Source organism: Hippopotamus amphibius, chromosome 9 (genome assembly GCF_030028045.1).
Source record: "Hippopotamus amphibius kiboko isolate mHipAmp2 chromosome 9, mHipAmp2.hap2, whole genome shotgun sequence".
In the NCBI taxonomy this organism is placed as follows: Eukaryota; Metazoa; Chordata; class Mammalia; order Artiodactyla; family Hippopotamidae; genus Hippopotamus; species Hippopotamus amphibius.
In genome coordinates, this window is record NC_080194.1 from 129263271 (window position 1) to 129284052 (window position 20782).

Genomic DNA, 20782 nt, shown 5'->3' on the forward strand with positions numbered 1-20782 from the left:
GCTCTAAGTGTTGAGCAAAGACTTCCCTCCGTGGAGCCAGAATTGTTTCCTTGGAACTTCAACCTGCTAGCTCTAATTCTCCGCTGTAAGCAAAGGAGACTAAAAAACTTTAAAACTCGGAAGACAAGCATTGTATCTCCCTTGAAAGCATCTTCTGTGGGGTTCTTCAGCCATTGCTCATGTGTAACAGACATGAATACTTCTTCGCGTCCAAAAGCAGATTCTTCTCTCTTTTCTCCAGACAGACTGTGGGATTTTCAGAATATATTCAGAAGGAGATCCTATCCCAGGAACCTCTATGTAAAGATTGACAGGCATTCACTACAATGAGGTAGGCAATCCTGTATTTCAAGTCAAAGAAGGAATCCAAACCAGTTTCTTTAGGTTTCCCCTCTACATGGGAGTCATTAATGATGGTATTAAATTGGGGGTTCAACACGTGCCAGGCACAGTGCTGGGTGTTGAATGTAAGTCACCGCATTTCATACCCCAACAGCTCTGCCACGAAGCAGCTCATACAATCAATCAATCGTGTGCACACGTTTCAGAAATTGGGTGTCATATCCCAGAAAGGTGCTCTAGTCTACGCTTCATTTGCACTTCACTCATAAAAAAACACCCTTTGGTAAGAGCTATTTGAGGTACAAGGTCCCTTTTTTTTCAGCTTTGCCTTTAACTAAGAGGTTACGTTTGCATTTCCCATCTCAGTCCTCAAAGCCTGTTGAATCTGCAGAAGGCAGATCACATCGGTGTGGGCTTGAAGTTTGAGAAAACATTTTCTCCGTCCCTTCTCTGGGAGGCCTATTATATTTCATCTGCTGTGGTTCTTTCTACTTGTGGCTGATTTTCAAAAGAAAAAAAAAAAAAAAAAAGAAAGGAAAAAATTACAAAAATCCATTCTGTGGGGACATTGGGAATGGGTGTGTGGAAACAATTTAGAACAGAGGCTCCCGAGAATCTATGATTTATAAGAAAAGTAGAAAGCCGTTCTTAGTCCAAAAGATAATGCACTCCCAATATTAACATATCAGAGACTAATTTCCTCCAGTTGAAGTAGAGCCAGGAATCAAAAATGCCAAGTCATCATTAAAAAATGGCACATTTTAGTATTTCTCTCCTTGACAGAAACACCTAGAAAGACAATAAAACTTTAGAGAACTGCCAGTTTCCAACATGCTGGCAGCCAAACCCAGCAGATGCACCAACAAGAAAGGCAGACCTAAACCAACCCAGCAGCGGCACCGTTTGGCAAATGGACAGCCTGCCACCATACTGGTTTCTATTTCAGACAACAGAATCGTCCAACACTGTCTACTAGAGTTAACTCAACCAGCTGTGTGGCTGACAGATCTGCACCTGCCTTCAGTATCAAATCTGCCTTCTGAATAGCACAGTCTACCCTCATCCCCACCACAGTAAACCACAGTAGAACATTTTCCCCACGTACAAGTTCAGGAACCAGCTCCAGTGCATATGATCGCCTATGCACAGAAGTTAGGTTCACCGAAGATGTACAAATGGGCCCAGAGCAAAAGGAACTGGAGCCTAAGGGGCTTTCAGACCCAAAGCTGAGGGAGGAGTCAGTGAACTGAACTTGCCGCAAATGCAGTATTAGCTCCATCACCTGGATCTGTCAGTAGCAGTCAGATCAGCCCCCGAAGATGCAAAGCCTCAACTGGAAGCTGAAGCATCACACTGCAAAGGCAGCTAAACGGCAGGATAGCCAACAGAGACATTTCCCACATGCAGGGAGGTGCATATGTTTCCACTTATTTGCATCCTATTGACTATGCAGAATTCTTAATAAGGCCAGTGGAAGAAGCTGAAGCCGACAGCAAAACACGAGTCAGGAAAATAGGAATCGACTGGTTAAGAAACACATCAAAATTGGGAAGCTGGAACTGAGTCTACTATCCTAAATAACAGCAACCCCCTTCCTTAGGAAGAATGGGATGGACCCAGGCAACCATCCAAACATTCTGATTAAAGTAGAAAATACATAGGAACAAATTTTTCTATGATGGTAGCTTTACAGTTTGATTATTTACCACGGCAACTGCTCCAATTACTTGTTTGTCTTTGCCTATGTAGTAAGAGACAGCATAACGACATTCTGTTCCTAAAACTTTTCTTTTTCTTTTTTTTTACCAAGAGTAAAAGAAGAGAGTCACAGCAGAAGTGTGCTCAATGAGATGAATGGTGTGGCTCCTATAATCCAGAAGTATGTCATCACTAGTGGTAATTTAAGTGTGATGACAGGTACTGGATTTGGAGTTGAATTGTTAGGGTCTGTGAACTCTCTCTGCAACTTGCTGCTTAGGTAAACTGGGGTAAGTGGTTCCTTCACCTCTTTGAGCCTCAACTTCCTCATCTGCTAAATGGAGATAATAACAGCATCTACTTCATAAAGTTGTTGTGATGGTTAAATTGGTTGATAAACAGAAAGAACCTAGCACAGTGTGCCAGGCGTGCTCCAGGCACTCGATAAATGCTAATCACTGTAGAACTAGTAATTAATCAACATCTTCACTTCCTCCCTGAGATTGTTGAGAGAGGGAGAAGAGCATCCCGTCTTCCAATCCTCAGCAACCTTTATCTTCTGGATCTGGGAGGCATGAGTTGAGTCGCTGGCTTTGTGTGATTAGATCCTACCACCTCTATGAACTTTACTGTATTATCTTTATGTTAAATGAGAATAATTTCACGTGACTCATAGGATTGTTATGAGGATTAAAGGACATTTCGTATTTGAATCTAAAAAGCTCTATATGATACTATTGTAATAACTATTCATTATGTCTGTGTTGAAGGGGAATCAGGCAAAATGATGGTCCTATTAGCCATAGATCCTCCCACAGAGCCCAAAGCTTCATGGCAAGTCCTCGGAAAAAGTAAAAGAGACCATTGCATTAAAGTGCCAACCAGCTTCTCACACGGACCAAGAGGCTGAGAGTGGGAGATTTTCATACACCCTGAATTTGCAGGCATTTATAAATTAATGTCATCTCATTCTTCCCTTATTTTCAACACCTCCTGTTGGAAAGGAAGGTTCTAAGGTGAAGCCATTCAGGACAAAAAGGCACGACTTTAAAAGCTACTGCCATAGCAGGACAAGAGCAATGTGCCTTCCACTACGTGGATTCACAGAGACACCTAGTGTCCTGGGGAAGCGAGCCCATGACAAAGCTCTGACCAGGGGAGGGCTCAAGTCAACAGGCATCGTCCACCCCCAGCTCTTCTTCCATCAGCCTCCCTTTTGCAGTCTCATGAAGGCGGTCCTCCCTCCCCAACACGTCTTGTGTGGAAGCTCTGCAAACATCTCCTCCAGCTTTAACAGGACAGGGATGGGGTTGCTCAGATAATGTCCAAAAGGAATTCTTTTCTGGAGGATTAAGTCACTGATGTGAGGAGATGACCAGCATCCCTTGGACAGCCACTGTTCCACGGTCTTTCTTGCCCTTCGAACACTCAATGGCCCTTCTTCAGAGGCATTGTGACCTAGTGGTCAGAAAGATCTGAAACTAAGTTCACCAGGATAACATTTTTTCTCATTTCCATATAGACATCTTTCCCATCTCAGGGACTTTGCACACTCCGTTCCCTTCACCTGGCATGCCTTCCTCTGGCTCTTTGCATGTCTAGTTCATCCTCCATGGAGATGCGTTTTCTCTCCACCCTGTATAGGGAAGTGTCCTCCCAACCTGGATGTTTTCCATCTCAGTCCCTCCTGTCCTTCCTGCTCAGCAGCCATAATAAAGTGTCATTATTTCATTCATTTGATTCCCTTCTCATTTTTGTCTACACTCCCTATTATACTGCAACCTTATGAAGACTGGGACCACACTCTTGTATTCTCTGGTGTATCCCCTGCAGGGATTGACACCAAACTCTAGATAAATTCTTCAAATGAATGGACGAATGCAACTGTGACTCTTGCCCATTAATGATATGACTTTGAAATGTCCTTAACTTTCCTGAGTCTCAATTTTCTCGTATATAAAATGAGGATATCACCCACCTCATAAGTGGTTAGAGCACTGGACGTGCACTGTTACTCTTCTGCATCACTTTTAAGATGCCCAACTTTTGCATTTTATCTTTTTTGAAATGAAGACCGCTTTATAATTGTTGGAGTCTTAGATTATATAAAATATGACAACATCTCTCTTACGTAGGACTCAAGTCCTTATACTAAATACAAACAATCCTCTGGAAAGATATGGTTGTGTGGCTCTCTGTGTCTATTTACTGCTTAGGAGCAAGTTAGCATCAATATGAATGCACTCTACTCCACAATTTCACCATTGCCTCCCTCTCATTTCCTCTCTAAGGCCTGCTCCTCCCACTATCTTAGTTAATGAGAATGCTTTTCTAAATTTTTAAAAATCCATTTTTCTTTCAAAAGCCCCAGGGAGTTAGAATAATGAAACTCAATTAATATATGCAGAGCAATCCTGCCATCCAGGTGGCATTTTTGTTCCACTTTCTTGGTCATTCCGAGATTTATACTATTATACAAGAACTAACTTTCATAGGTCACTTAGTATGTACCAGACACTGAGCCAAATGCTTTTCATGCCTTATTTAATTCTCACAAACTCCCCATTCTGAGTGGGAACCAGCATTATCTCCATTTTACAGATGACAAAAATGAGGTCTAGATGTACTTAGTTACTTGCTCGATGTTCTACAGCTAGTAAGTGGCAGACAAAGCTAGAATTTAATCCCAAAGTCTGTGGGGTTTATAGACTGGAATCCTCCAAAGGCTACAAACATATACCAAGCACAAATTATGTCCATTAAGGAGTTTTCTGTCTGAAAGTAAAGAGTCCTAGTTGTCTGGGTAAAACAATCTTCCTAAGATTTTTATTTATAATATTCCCTTGTTGGTCAAATTCAGCTTCAAAAGGCAACCACATTAAAGGGTAAGCATCAACTATTTAGCATAATACTACAGATTAGCTGCCAAATATGCATATTCATCAAAGTTCTTTTGGTTGTAATTAGTAGAAACCAACTTGAACCAACTTAAACCACTAAGGAAGTCTGGAGGTTAACATCTGAAAAGATCAGTTATAGGGTGGACTTCAGGCATGGTTTGATCATGGCTCTGGCTTGTTCTCCATACAGTACTTCTCTAGTTCTGGCCCATGTGTGAGTCACCGTTACCCTCAACTTGATTTCTTCCATGTTAAAAAAAACCGCAGCAGAAATTCCAAGCCTCATGTCTGCACACTTGCCATATATCAAATAGTCCTAAAGTTTTCTCTGTTAGACCAACTTAGATCACATGTTCATTCCAGTGAGATGGATGGGGTTTTTTTTTTAAACTGGCTGTGGCCAAACAGGACACAACCACCACAGCCTTCATAATGGGGGAGGAGAAGAATGGAATCTGAGAAGTCACCTATGCTCCACACTAAGCAAAGCTTGTTTCTAATAGGAAATGAAATGGCAAGGGCAAAGAAAAACCAAATGAGGCTCCAGAAATAACCTCTGCAAGCTCAGGGGCCACTACAGCCATCTACCTCACTCGCCTGCTAAAACTCTCCAATGGTTTCCCATAACACTTGAAACAAAACCCGAAACCTTCACCATGGCCTTTAAGATCTTACAGAACTTGGTCTACCTCTATCCCCTTACCCTGCCCTATTTTTCTTCCCATCTCGTGTCAATACCAACTTGACATTAATGTGTTTATTCACTCATTTTCGGTCTCCCCTCTAGAAGAGGAGATTTAGACAGGGAGCCTTTGTCTGCTTTGTCCATCCCTGTATGACAGTGACACACCAACTATGGGTATGAGATGTGTATTAAGTGTTGCATACATGAAAGGCTGAATGAAAACAAATGCACGTATGCATGCATGAAGGAATGAACAAATGAAAGAATGAGATCCAGGCTATCAGGAGACGAACATGGGTAACAGATGCCAGGGGACTGTTTTTATTCTGTTTGTTTTGTTTTGTTTTGTTTTGTTTTGTTTTCACCTAGTCAGCTGAAGACAAACACTTTTCTCCCAGTCCTGTGTTCAGAGCTCAGAGCCTATCTAAGAAATGCTCTGTTTTGAAAGAGGAAGATTTATTAAAGTCAAGATCTGTAAATGGTTTACAGGCATGCATGATGGCTTCCTCCCCCACCTCCTAAACGGAGTAGAAGGTGTTTGCCAAGGGTTTAGCCTTCCTGCATATATGTGAATAGAACACTTTAAAAATCAAGGCAGACAACCTCATTATGACCTGGCATGCACCCAGTGTCAAAATTAAATATTCGCTTCCCTATTCCTTTCTATCTTTTACTTCCTTCCTTCTGCCTAGTCAAAATTACCGAGACTCCCTTACTGACAATTTTACTCAATTCTTTGCATCCAATTAATATTTATTGGCATTCCTCAGGAGGCACAAAGTCTGAGAGGACTCATTCTAGAACTAATTTAAAGGGAGTTGATGACTCTGCAATTGAGCTTTTGACTCTTCTCATAAAAATTCTCCCAGGAAAGATCAGCTTCTCCCTTTGTTCTCCATTTGCTTTATTCTTGGCAATGCCAAACATCAATCTCTATGGTCATGACAATAATCACTGATATTGATGGTGAGGATATTATTAACATTTTCAGGAAGGTTTTGTGGTTTATAAAATAAAATCTCATGCATCACATTTTTGTGATAAATTAACTTCTAAGACAAGCAAAATGACTCCCGCCCACAATGGGAGGATCTTTGTAGGTACTTTACAGCACTGGAAGACCTCTAGGTCCTCATGAAAACACACCTAGGAAGTCTTCTTACTTTAAGAGGCCAGAGAATCAGAGGATCAGATGCTAAAGCTGGAGAGGCAATCTTGATCCTGATTCTACCATTAAGTGACCCTGGAAAAGTCATTCTCCTCTCCGAGATTTTTTTTCTCACACACAAATGGGATTAATAACACCACTTATTTCACGGAGTTGTTGTGAGAATAAGATAACGTATGTAAAAATCCTTAGATCAGATCAAGAGCTGTGTTACAGTTATATGATTCACTCATTCAACACATATTTAAGTATCTACACTGTGCTGGGTACTGGTGTACATAGAAAAAATGGACAAGGTCCCTGGAGTTCACGGTCACCATCATCTTCACCGTCATCCTCACCACCACATTACTGTCATTAAAAACAAAGGACCTATAAGGAAAGAGGACTGACTCAGTGGAGCAACACATCCAGGTCTGGGAGAAAGAAAACTTAGGCTCAGCATGTCTTCGCCATTAGCCGGTCTCTCATGAATGAAAAATGAGCCCTGTGTCTTCCAGGCCTCACTTTCCTCATCTGTAATAAAGCATCCAGAAGTAATTTACAATTTTAATGTTGTAACACCAGTTGAAAATAATTTGTTACAACTAATAATATATTTTATGAATCTGAGCCATAAAAAAGAAAAATCAGATTCGAACCATAGACTTTACAATGTTCAGATGATTAACTGACATTGTCAGTAATGGTCCTTAGCAAGTGGCATGGGTTCCATCAGACTCCGTCGTTTGCTCTTTATTTGACAAATTTCAGGATACTGTAGAAAAGCTGGACACCGACCCCAACCCTCAAACAAATGTTCTCTTCCAGTTTTAGAGGAACACCTACCAATTAATCCAATCTGATGAGTGGGAACTCTCTTTGGGTAATTCAGTAAGTTCTTGCCTTTGGGCAAGCCACTTGGCACAAACAACTCAAATTCTCACCTGTAGGTTGAACAGAGAAGTAGGTTTATGACCTAGGGCCATACAAAAAGACCACTTAGTCCCAGAGGAGATCCTTGTAAGTGAGATATCGAAACTTCCCATCATCACTCATTGAATATCTACCAGTCTCAGGGTTCATCTAGGTCTTGTTTTGGCAATGCTTATAAATAATGATAGTTATGATAAAATAATAAAGTAAATACATGACCTCTTGTGACAAAATAAAACACTTAAGGAGACCATGGAGGTCATATGAATAAGTAGTCCAGGTGGGGACTAAGGTGAACTGGGCAGGCCCTTCTTGATCTAAAGGTCATTGCGCATGTCCAGTTGACCATCTCCAGGTAGGAGGAAGGTTCTGGTACAAGACGGTGGCATAGGAGTCTCCTAAACTCACTTCCTCCCATGGATACACTGAATCTACAGCTATGAAGCAATTCTTTCTGAATGACATCCAGAAACTAGCTGAGCGACTCCTACACAGCAAGTGAACAGGAAAATACCCACATCCAAATAGCTAGGAAAGGCTGAGACACATTCTCGCCATGTACTCACCCCATCCCCCACCCCCCATCCCCGCCCCAGCACAGTGATACACAACCAGGAGGGAACTCACAACTTCCAGCTTCTCCCTGACGAGTGAAGGGTTTGGACCCAACATCAAGAGCCCCAACTTTTAAGAATTCCAGATAGGAATGTGGGATTATCATTATCAGCTCTTCATATTTCTTCAAGAGGAGCTAAAAATATAATTTTTTTGTGAAATCTTACAAGTTTTAAATGTTGGGATTTACTCAACTTTTGAAAACAGTAAAAATACTCTGTGAGTCAAAAAAGAAATACCACAACTTCAAGTCAACTGGAAACCTTTTAAAGTAGTATAGCAGAGTTTAGATCCAAACAAAACTGGATTTGAATTCTGGCTGTATATTTCATATTAGCTGTGTGGCTTTGGTCAAGTTATGTTGATGAGGAAATTGAAACCTCCATACTTGTAATTTCTTACTCTCTATCTTGCAAAGGCCTGCTCGCCACTCTCAGTTAAACAGTAAAATGAATTACTAAGAGTGATCAGATAAGGGAAGACTGTCTCGCTCTCAGGCACCCACCCCAAGCCTTTGTTTGAGACCCTTTGCTGCACATAGACTTGTTAAGTGACCTAACTTCAACCTGCAACCAATGTGAGAATGCAAATTGGGACCTTAGTCCTGATAGAAATGGAATGTCTAGCTCCTACAAGTTCCTGTTAGGACCCCCTACTATGTGGGTAACCCATGGCAACTCCCGCGCTTTGTAACTGCCCGTGACCTATAGTAATTTGTAGCCAATCAGTTTGTACCAATTATAGCTGTATGTTTTAACCTATATAAGGAGAAGACTCCCCTGAAACGGGGCCCCAGAATTTTGGAGCGTTAGCTCGTCTGGGTCCACCGGCTCAATAAATCTGAGTTCTCCAACTCTCTGAGTGTTGTGCTTGGTTTCTCGTGGGATCAGTTCTTTTCTGCAACAATGTAACTTCGCTGGTCTCCAGTTTCCTCATCTGTAATATGAGTTATGATTTATAATTGACCTGCTGGTAATCTATCCAGCATCCATTTCCCTCTTCCTCATTCTTAATAGAAATCACACTTGTTGAGACTTCGTATTTCCTATAAGAATCCATGGGACTTGGAGGAATGGAACCTTACCCCATCTCAGTTCTAAGAGTAGGTCTGGTTTGATGTACCCTTAATCTTATTTGCCTTCTCAGGGATTGGCTCAGCAGTCCAGAATTGACCCAGTCAGTACACAGCATTTTCAAAATGGCTATTATTGGCCCAGAGACGGGCACATGACCTAATTTGGCCACAAACAAAGAATTCATCCAAGGTGTTGCTTACAGCAAACTTAGGATCATGAAGGAAGCAGTTTGAGGACAGGGACTATACTCCTCAGAGAGCAGTCAAGCTCATGTCCTAAGTAGAAAAATGTAAAGCCATTTTAGAAGCCTCTTTATGTAGGAAGAGGATTCTTACTAACCTCTAGTATTTTATAGGCATGAAACCCTTTTACACTTAAAGTGTTGTATGTTGTGATAAATTTTGTTTAATTTTCACATAATAAAATACAGAGTGTGAGGTTTTTAAAAAATATTTCCATGATTTGAATTGTTCTAAATCCCAAATTACAAATGTTTGCATTTCATTAAATTGAAACTGAATTTAATATGTTTATGATGACCTTACATTCAAAGCTGTCATTTAATCACCTAAGCATCCAATAACAGGATGTTAGATTCTAAACAACCAAAGGGAAGAGTTTAACGGGAGCAAAGTCTTCATTATTATTCCAGAAGAGGTAAATACAAAATTTTAGATGTGTGATTACATATGGATTTTAAGTAAATTATCATGACATTAATTTATCTTGAAAAAAAAAAAGAGTATAGTCAAGAAATCACAGGGGAAAGAACCAGAACGTTGACCATACTGCACCTGAGGTCCACCCTCTCTCTAGAATTCTAATCAAATAACTCAATCACATAACTGAATTTGGTTGATTATTACTTGAAGCAAAAATATCCTAACTCATGTCTAAGAAGTAAAGATAATGTATTTAAAGTGACTGGCACATAGGAGGCACTTAATACATGGTAGGTTGTATCATTAGAGTATTATAACATTTCCATAAGATCTGATTTTAAAATATATATGCTTCCAACTTATACCTCCCCCCTTTTCTCCTTTGGTAACCATAGTTTGTTTTCTATGTCTGTGGGTCTATTTCTGTTTTGTAAATAATTTCATTTGTATCACTTTGCTAGATTCCGCATATAAGTGATATCATATGATATTTGTCTTCCTCTGTCTGACTTACTTCACTTAGTATGATAACTCTAGGTCCATCCATGTTGCTGCAAATTAAACAACAAGGTCCTATGGTATAGCACGGGGAACTGTATTCAACATCTTGTAATAATCTATAATGGAAAAGAATCTGAAAGAGAATATATATATATGATACTTATATATATTTTATATGTATATATAAAGCGGAATCACTTTGCTGTACACCAGAAATGAATACATTGTAAGTCAACTATACTTCAATAAAATATATGTGTGTATATATATATATATGCTTCCATAATGTAAGTTATGAAACTTGAAGTTTCCCTTTTCTCCCCTGCAACATTAATGATGTATTAATTAAATTGTTGAAACTTCCTTTTATTAGCAGGGATGGACATGAAAAGGAAATGAGCACGTGTCTCAGGAGAGCTGTCCTCCACCGTGTAGGAAACTGAGGGATATATGTTTATTCCTTGTGTTTGGACAGGATTTAATCAAACGAAGCGAACCCTCAGGAGCTGGCTACGGGGATTTGGACAAGAAGACAACAGACATTAGCAGATCAGCCAATTCATTCACCAAACTTTGGGGCCTGTGTAGAAATGTGGCTGGCCTCCCCAGCCCACGCAGAACCCAGCTAGCATCACTGAGCTGACAGTGACTCCTCCGTCCCTGGGATCCATGCCAGGCTTTGAGGCACCAGGAGCCTGCGTGGGGGCTCAGTCGCACCTGCAGACAGGCAGCATCCACAAGGAGGCAGGAGAAGGGGGAAGCAGGGAAGCAAGAGGACAAAGGCAAAGAACAGGTGGAGGGGCCCGTTCTGGCTGTCTAGCTCCCACCTGGAAGGAACGACAAGGAGGGCTTCTGTCCTGCCTATGAGGAGGAGGGGCATAGACAGACACCCTTCCAGGAAAGCAAACAAAGGACAGCTTATAAATGAACTGGCCCATCACACTGCACCATAGGCTCCTCCCTTGTGGTGGAAAGGATTTTTAACTTGTGTTGTGCGGCATCAGATGTTTCCTAGATCATGTCAAGAGTGAAACAAAAGTAGAGGTTTCTTTTCCCCTTCCTGAGAATGACATCCTCAACTCTTCAGACCCAAAGCTTGGCTCACCATCTGTGTCATGGCTCCAGCCCAGTACAGTATGGGTTTCCTTTAACTCAAAGCAGTCACTGGCTCTGATGATTTGTTTGGCAGTTCATCCTGTGATTAAATTTTACTTCTTCCACATATTGGTTAAAACTGCTGGTACAATTATTTAACTCTCCTACGTTGCACTAAGCCCAGATAGATTAGCAATGATTGCAGATTATAGATCTTTGGAAGGTCCATAGCCCCTGTCACGATGTCTAGCATAGAGCAGACATTGTGCAGACACCCACCAGGCTCCACAACAAAATCAAGGACGAGAAAAGAGAGTCTCCAAGGGTGAAAAGGCAGCTGAAACTCACAGCCCAACTCGTTTTCTCCAGAATTCTCCTTCCCCTCAGGGATTATTTACCAAGTAATGTTGAAGTTCCTTAGGTTGGAACCTGGTCACTCTTCTGAGTCTTCATTCTCCCCTAGGTGATCTCACCCAATCCTGGGGCTTTAACTGCCATCAATACGCTCAGAACCTGCGTGTTGTATTTTCAGCCTGAACTCAGACTCTTCTCTCCAATTGCCTACTTGAGATTTCCACTTGGATGTCTCCAAAGTATGTTCAATTGGACATGTTTGAAACTAGATGCTGTTCCTGTCTCACTGTCCCCCAATTTGTTTCTTCTCCAATTTCGTGTGAGCTACTGCCATCTATTCAGTTGTATAAGTGAAAAAGTATTATCGTCTCTCTCCTAGCATTTAATATTCATCCATCATGTTTTGTTAATTTTACTTCCAAAACATGCATAAGCCCACCCACTTCTCTCTGAATCCACAGCTTTACACGGATTTAGGTCATGATCTCTTAACTGGTCCCTGCCCTTACACATTAAGACCCCTTGCCCCTGATATACTCTCTGTTGGCAGGCACCAGAGTAGTGAAGATGTGCTTTTCTTTGCATTATCTTTTCACAGAAAAGAGCTGCAGCAAATCATTAGTACATGTCACTAAATTAACAAGCTTCAAAATGAAAACTTCCCCAGTATTCAACCCTGGAGGAAAAAGATCAATACATATTTTTGTTGGCATGCTGGTTCCAAAATCCAAAGATTTACATCTGGCCAAATGCAAATCTGAATAATATTTATACTTTATGTGTGACCCCAAACCAACCCAAACCACCTTTCCCTCAAGGTAAAGGCACAGACAATTTCTGATCCTTTCAAGTTGCCAGCTTCAGGTTTCCACCATTTGTCGAGCTATTCATTGGATGCCAATTGGAAATGATTGACTTGCATTGCAGGGCTGGCATACGGTACTCCTGACTTCCAGCCAAAAAAGAGAGGGCTGTGTTCCAGGAGAGATGCTACACACAGAGATGATGCTGAAGAGAGGCTGTTGACTTTGCTCTCAGGCTGAATGCCCAGGTAGCACAGCCCACCTCTTATGGGGCCATCAGGACATAAGAGATGTCAGATCAAGCTGTGCATCTGGTCCAGGGAAGAGGAGAATTAACATCTGCAGGGTGCCAACTATATCCTAAATGCTTGGCTAAGTATATTCGTGCATTTGGGCGTTACCATAATCCTCTACGGTTGGAATTATCTCTGTATATAACCAAGGAAATGGAGGCTCAAAGCAGTTAAGTAACTTGCCCAGGATAACCCAGACAACAAGAAGGTTTGAACAAAGTGTTATCCAAGACCACGTTCCACAAAGTCACACAGCCTTGTGGAATACCCCTTGGGTTCTTAATTTGGTACATGCCACTGGATTCTCTCAGTACATCTCTTTGAGACTCAGCCCTTCCCCCCACCCCTTCCCGAGCTCAGGCTCCCAATCAGATTTACAGCACAGGCCCAGAGGATGGCTTGGTCTCTTGGGTGCCTGGTGTCACTGCCAGAAATGTTTGTCGAGCATATGGTGATCCCACAGATAAATATTTGCAAAGAGTTATCACATTCACCCGGGGAAGTTATAACTCCGGTCAAGCTCAGAGAATTAACTGAGAAGGCTCCTTTATTGGCATTAAAAAAGAAACCGACAGTGATAATTCTGATTATCAAATAAAAATATGCCAACCAGGTTCAGCTCCGTCTCTTAATGGGTCATTAAACCAGAAACTTTTCCTATGGTTATTTCAGAAAGGAAGATTGGAAAAAGTATCCGTGTAACTTGGATATGAATTAAACTCACTCTCACTTATATATCTTCCTTTCATTTCCCTTCCTGTCAGGGTGATAATTTACAATGTTGTTGCTTCTTAAAGCAGAAGCAACTTCATAAATCAAGAAGTTAATGTAAAACACATAAGTGGTCAAGCCAGGTATCATCAATTAAAGCCAAATAACTTCCCTTCAATACTAATTCATAGCTCTCCCGAGAGAAGATGTTCTTTTTTCCCCCTGATTTGGGCTGTAGATCTACCTGAGCGCTTCTCTTTGACTTCCAAGGCAGTGATGTCTCCACATCCTCTCCCGCCCCCAACTGAAAAGGGAGCCATAGGACACAGAATCATCACTCAATCGGTAAGAAACAAGGTTGAAATATACCTCCACTTCTCACTTCCCTGTCTGTGTGTAGGCGGCAGTATAACAGGTACCCATTAAAGTAATAATAACGGTGACGGTCATTACCGTAAGAAGATGGTAATGACTTCCCAGTTATTTGTGGATTGCCTACTACGTGTCAGGCACGATGATAAGTGTTTTACGTAAATGCTTTCATTTAATGCTGCTACAATACGAAGAAATGACTCTCTCTCTCTCTCTCTCTCTGTCTCCTCGCTCTCGCTCTCTCTCTCACAGACACACAGACACACACACACACACACACACAGACACACACACACGGGCATTTCAGAAAAAAACCCTGAGTTCAGAGTGGTTAGTAACTTATACTTGGTAAAGATGTGGCTAATTCAGGAACTTCCCTGGTGGTCCAGTGGTAAAGAATCTGCCTTGCAATGCAAGGGACATGGGTTCAGTCCCTCGTCAGGGACCAAAGATCCCACATGCCACGGTGCAACTAAGCCCGTGCACACAACTACTGAGGTCACGCACTCAGCTTGAGAGCCTGCATGCCACAAACTACAGAGCCCTGGAACCTGCGCGCCACAACTAGAGAAGAGAAAACCTGCACACCACAACTAGAGAGAAGCCTGCGTACCACAACGAAGGACCCCACATGCCTCAACCAAGATCCTGCATGCTGCAACTAAGACCTGATGCAGCCAAAAAAAAAAAAAAAAAATTGTGCCTAATTCAAAACCAAGTTGGCACGGGGGGAAGGGGAAGCTGGGACATAGTGAGAGAGTAGCATTGACATATACACACTACCAAATGTAAAACAGATAGCTAGTGTGAGGCTGCTGCAGAACACAGGGAGATCAACTCGATGATGGATGATGACTTAGAGGGCTGGGATAGGGAGGGTGGGAGGGAGGGGATGTGGGGATATATGCATACATATAGCTGATTCACTTTGTTGTACAGCAGAAACTAACACAATACTGTAAAGCAACTGTACTCCAATGAAGATGAAAAAATTAAAAACAAATAAACAAACAAAAAAACCCAAGTTGGCGATTACCGAGCCTGTGAACTTTTCTCCACACTACCCTTTATTCCGCCGGCTGTGCTCCTCCCAAGGTAACCCTTTGGCAAGAGCATTCAGGTCTTAAGAGCATCCACCTTCTCCCTTCTATGACCTCCTCCTTAATAAAGGTAAAATGTGTCCCCTGCAAAGTGGAAGAGGAAACACACGAATATGCACACACATGTCAGTAACGGTAACCATTTATAGATTGCTTTCCATACGCCAGGCTCTAGGCTACGAGACAAAACTTTTCTTATCCCCACGTTACATCTGAGGGAGCAGACTTGGAGGAATCAAGTGGCTTGCCCGAAGTCTTAGATCTAGGAGAGTTCAGATCAGGTATTCAAAACAGGCAGCCTGTCTCCAGTGCCCACGCTCTTTTTTTTTTTCATCAAATTTTTTTTTGGCTGCAGCCCACGGCTTGTGGCATCTGAGTTTCCTGACCAGGGATCAAATCCAGGCCCTCGGCAGTAAGTCCTAACCACTGGACTGGCAGGGAATTCCCAAGTGCCATCACTCAACCGTGATGTCATGCTGCCTCCCAGAAGGGCCTCATTCACTAGTGAACCAGAGAGATTCTTGAGACAGAACTGGACGGAGCAGCCTAGGTTCCATGCCAACAAAACAGGTACCAGTTTACCTTCACAGCTCCAGAAGTTGCCAGCGATGTGCTGTGTGCTTGGCGAAGGAACAGATGTTTAATAACTTTGCAGCAACAAGGAGGAGGTTACATAACATGGATGAGCTATTTTTGAACTTTGGAAAACGCTGACTGCTCTTTTCAAAGCGCCTTCTGTAAAACCAGGAATATTAAACATAAAGAACATTTCCCCTTTTCCCCACTTTTTTTTTCTGAAACAAGAACAGACACAGGTCCATGGTAGGATCATTAACCTGGCAAGCAGTCCTCTTTATCTGGTCTGACACTGTAAGTAGTAAACCACTGTAACAATATCCTAACTACACAAGCTCTGTGTGTAAGATTACAAGTAACATCCATGAGGACCACTGAGGGACACGCCTAGTTGGCCCCAAGATGTCGAACCAGTCAAAGCGGGACCCCAATCCCTCAGCACCATGAAACCATCAGGTGTGACTTCAACTGGACCTCTTCTGAAGCTATTGGCATCCTCCCTACTACATAGAGGGAGTGATGAGAGCTATCTGTTTACAGATGCTTTGCAAAATAAGACTTTTTACTTCTGCTGAAAATGTAACTTTTTAAAGCTTGAAGTGAGAACTCCTAACTCTGGAGTCATGGGCTTGCACTGAGCAAGCTGATGGATCTGAATCAGGTTGCAGACATGTGTTCTCTGCCTTAAGCTCCCCAGACTGAGATTCCTTACGTCAACAATCTAAATGTCCATCAAAGGGGGATGATTAACTAGAAGATGGAATACATACAACAGAATACAAAAAGGCAACTAAGTTGAATACACTAGAATTATATGTGGCCTCAGAGGTCATGCTTGAGCCATAGGTTGAGCTAAAGGAAATTCCAACATATTAGATACCACTTATGATATTGAAAAGAACTACCCATTGGGTCTAAGGTCGCACATGTATCTATATCAAAAGTACAAAACATGCACACGGATTTAGATATACACCAAATTCCTTGTAGTGTTTTTCTCTCCCGTGGAGAGAAAGGGAGAAGAGTCGGGCTGGGGAGAGGTATAATTGGGACTTCTACATTGTCAGTAATGTTTTATTTCTTTTAAAAATTTGAAACAAATATGACATGTTCACTTTGTTCTCTGGGGTAAGTACGGGGGTGGGTGTTTCATCAGATTCTGTACTTTTCTGTACTGTTCTTTTTTTTCTATATTAAGAAAAAGTCCTCGTTACCTGAGTTTGTATTTAGACGAATTTCCCCCACCTTCATCAGACTGTACATTCTTTGCGAAGTTATATGGTAATTCAGGTATGATTCCAGAGGCTAGCACAGGTTTCGCTGGATAGAAGGTGTGATGGATGGAGGATAGAGATATAGTGCCCTTAAATCCTTCTCTTAAAAACTGCCTTCTTGCGGCTTTCTCCAGCTCCTAGTCCTTGCCTTGCGTGGCAAGTTCCCACTCTTTCCTGCGTGGGTTTAAGGAATACTGAGCTAGTGGGGAAGTGTGGCAAGGACTCCACACACTGGCTGAGCCCCCCACGCTGGCTGAGCACCACCAGCACTCCAAGGGAGGAGAGATGTCTCATTAAACGCCAGGCCATGGCATGGATGACGGCTTACCACCCTTAATGCATTACTTCTCTGGGGCTGAAATATCACCTACAGCATTGCTGCATTCAAAACATAACTCCTGGAAATAGCATACCAGGATTTCACAGCAGAAGGATTTTTTTTTAAGGAATGGAATTCAGGGCGGTCACTGGAAAGAGATCTGAATGTCTTGCCAATTATCCTTTTCAAATTCCTCTTCCTGTATATATTGTATTTCAATTGCCCTACCACTGAGTTATGTTTCCATCAGAATTATGCGAATATTCCAGCTGCGGGCACTTAGAATTGGAAGTAAGAATTCATTAGCGCAGCCCTTGTCTTTGGCTGGCAGCAATCCTGCCTCTGTAAGTTGCTCCCGTGACTCACACCAATTTATCTGAGTTCCTTCCTGATACTTGGACAATTATTAAAAATGCTGAAAGTAGCGACATAGAAACAAGATCATTAAAGAGGGAAAGAGGAGGGCGGAAGGGGACATTTCAAAGGTCCATGATTTCTTAACCCATGAGTTCATTTTTCAGGTAAATGTCAATTTCAGGTAAAATCTTTAAAGCTCCTGCATCACTCACACACACACACACACACACACACACACACACACACACACACACAGCCTCAGACCAGAGATTATCCCTGAACTGTAGCCCTAAAACCTTCCAGAGACATATGTTATTCTGCTGATAATAAACTCACCTGGTCTGCTGACTATAATTTCTGATGACCAAAACAACTTCGCTGCTCACTCTGACAGGCATCAAATAATTGCCAGGTGCTAGGCACTGGTGCTACGCAGCAATTTTCATGCGTCACCTTGTTTAATACTCATGACAACCTCCAGAACGTTGGTTCTCAGCACGTGTTCCCCGGACCAGCAGCATCAGCATCACCCAGGAACTTGGTAGAATTGCAAATTCTTAGAGCCCCAGCAGAGCTACTGAATTAGGAACTCTGAGCGTGGGGCCCCGCAGTCTCGTTTTAACAAGCCTTCCCAGTGACTCTGAAGCATGTTGAAGTATGAAAAGTGGTGTTATGTTATCACCACTTTGCAATGAACACCTGTGGCCCAGAAAGGTCAAATGATTGTCCAAGTCACACGGAAAGTGGATAAGACAATATCTGAACCCTGACAAGTCTTAACTCCACAGTCCTGTCCCTGAATCACGGTGCCACACCACTTAACATGTGAAGAACGAGCATGGATTAAATCAATGAACATCAGGCAAAACCATGCAAAATGGGTGTAAGAGTGATCATTCTAGACCTCAACAGCTGAGCCATAATGATGGCCCACAGAGAATAATGACACTTCTCTGAAACATAAAATTTAACATAAATGTCCTCTAAGATGGGAGCAGTTAACTAAATTATGATACAACCATATGATGGAATACAACGCAGCTTTAAAAGTGATGTTTGCCAAGATTTCCAATGACCTACAAAAATACTTAGGCCATGAGAAGGGAAGAAATTCAGACACAAGCTCCGAGACTAGGAGCACCAGTGTAGGCTCTTTCCCCAAAGTGTAACGCGTTGGTGAGGATGTGGGAAGTCGAGTGATTTCACAAACTGCTAGTGTGAACATGAATTATATAGTTACTTTGTGGGACAATTTGGCAATAGACACAAATTTTAAAATGCACAGGTTCCATGATCCCAAAACTCTACTTCTTAGAATCAACCCTAGAAAAACACTTGCACGTGTGCATAAAGAGACAGGTAAGGATGATTATCACTGCAGTTTAGTGCCTAATGGAAGAAAATCTGAAACAACGTAAATTTCTATCATTATGAAGATTGGGTAAATAAACCATGGTATATCCCTATTGAGGAATGCAATGTGCAGGTTACAAAGAATGTAGATATTCATACATATATATCTATAAATACACATACATATGTATATCTACATATATCTGTGTACAGTCGTATGCACATGTATGTATATATGTAATTACATATGTTCATACATGTGTGTATACATACATATGTATATACACATACTTAAGATATAGCTATAGATAGAGGATGGATAGATAGATAGATAGATAGATAGATAGATAGATAGATAGATAGACAAATAGATCTCAAGTGTAGGTTTTCAAGGTATATTGTTGAGTAAAAAAAAATTAAATTGCAGAAAACCAAGATGATGTTACTCAAAAGGAGATGAAAAGAGAGGAAGAGGGGAGAGGAGAACAACACATCCCACAGGCGCACACACACAACATTCCCTATTTTCAGTGCACATTTTTAGCAATGAGTACACATTGCTGAAAATACTAATTATGTTGCTCTTAGTATTTAAACACACAATAGCAACAAAACTCTGATCCCACTTTGGGGGACAAGCAAAGAGCCCCTCTTACTGGTGCAGCGTGTGTAGCGGGGTCTCTGGCTTCTCTGTCTGCCCGTAGCAGCTGGCCTTGGCCTCGGGGATGTAGGAGAACTTGTCCAACATGGACGATGCGGCAGTGGTCAGGATGCCCAGGCCGTCCCTCACCCTAGCCTCCAGGCTGTAGTCCCAGTCGTCATAGGAGACGGAAATGAGTCCCGATGGAAACTCTTTGGGGATGAGCTCCGTGTTCCCTGAGACCAAGCTGGGGACGATCCAGAAGAAATCATACCCGGTGAGGCCGAGGGAGCGGGCCTCGCTCAGGATGAGGACAGCCTCGTCTTTGGAACAGTAGAGCAAGATGACGGAGGAGTGGATCTTCTTCAGCTGGACTTGTGTCTTTGCATCCTCGAAGGACGTGTCCAGTGTGATCACGTTCTGCATGTCCCAGCCCACAAAGCTGTTGTCCACTGTGGTCTTAATGAAGCTGATGAAGTCCCTGTAGCCAGGGAAGATGGTGGTCACCAGGGAGAAGACATGCCAGTCGTAATCCTGCATGATCTTGAGCATGACCGTGGCCTGCTGCTGGATGGACGCCCCGAATTGGAAGAAGGTAGACGTCGGATCCTGCCAACAGGTAAAAAGAAAGCAAAACAGAGGATGAGGCAGAAGGCAGCTGATGCACAATCGTCTGTCTTCAAAGGCATAAAGACACTCCTTCCTAGAAGGGAGGGAAGATAAACCACACATCTGTTCATTCGCAAACATTCCTGAGCACCTCCTATATGCCCGACTCTGGAACAGATACTGGAAATGCAGAGATGAGAGAGGCCCCTGAACTTGGAGCCCACAGCCTGGAACAGTGAAGGATGTCTATTATTTTGCCGGCTTCATGTTCCTCTAGTTCATCACACCACCATCCTTTTGGGTCCAAATAGTTCCAATAGAACGAACTCCATCTGGCCCCCAGGCTCCTGACTAGAAGATGAAG

The 20782-nt window shown here is 42.2% G+C and overlaps 1 protein-coding gene across 2 annotated transcripts in view; it reads right to left on the bottom strand.

The window, feature by feature from the left end:
- The window catches only part of GRIN2A (glutamate ionotropic receptor NMDA type subunit 2A), a 383792-nt gene that overhangs the window by 128767 nt on the left and 234243 nt on the right, over positions 1-20782 (bottom strand). For both annotated transcript variants that reach the window (XM_057695721.1, XM_057695722.1), the window contains one exon: positions 19826-20418. In XM_057695721.1, the coding sequence (XP_057551704.1) occupies positions 19826-20418 (593 nt within the window). The remainder of the gene's footprint in view (positions 1-19825; positions 20419-20782) is intronic.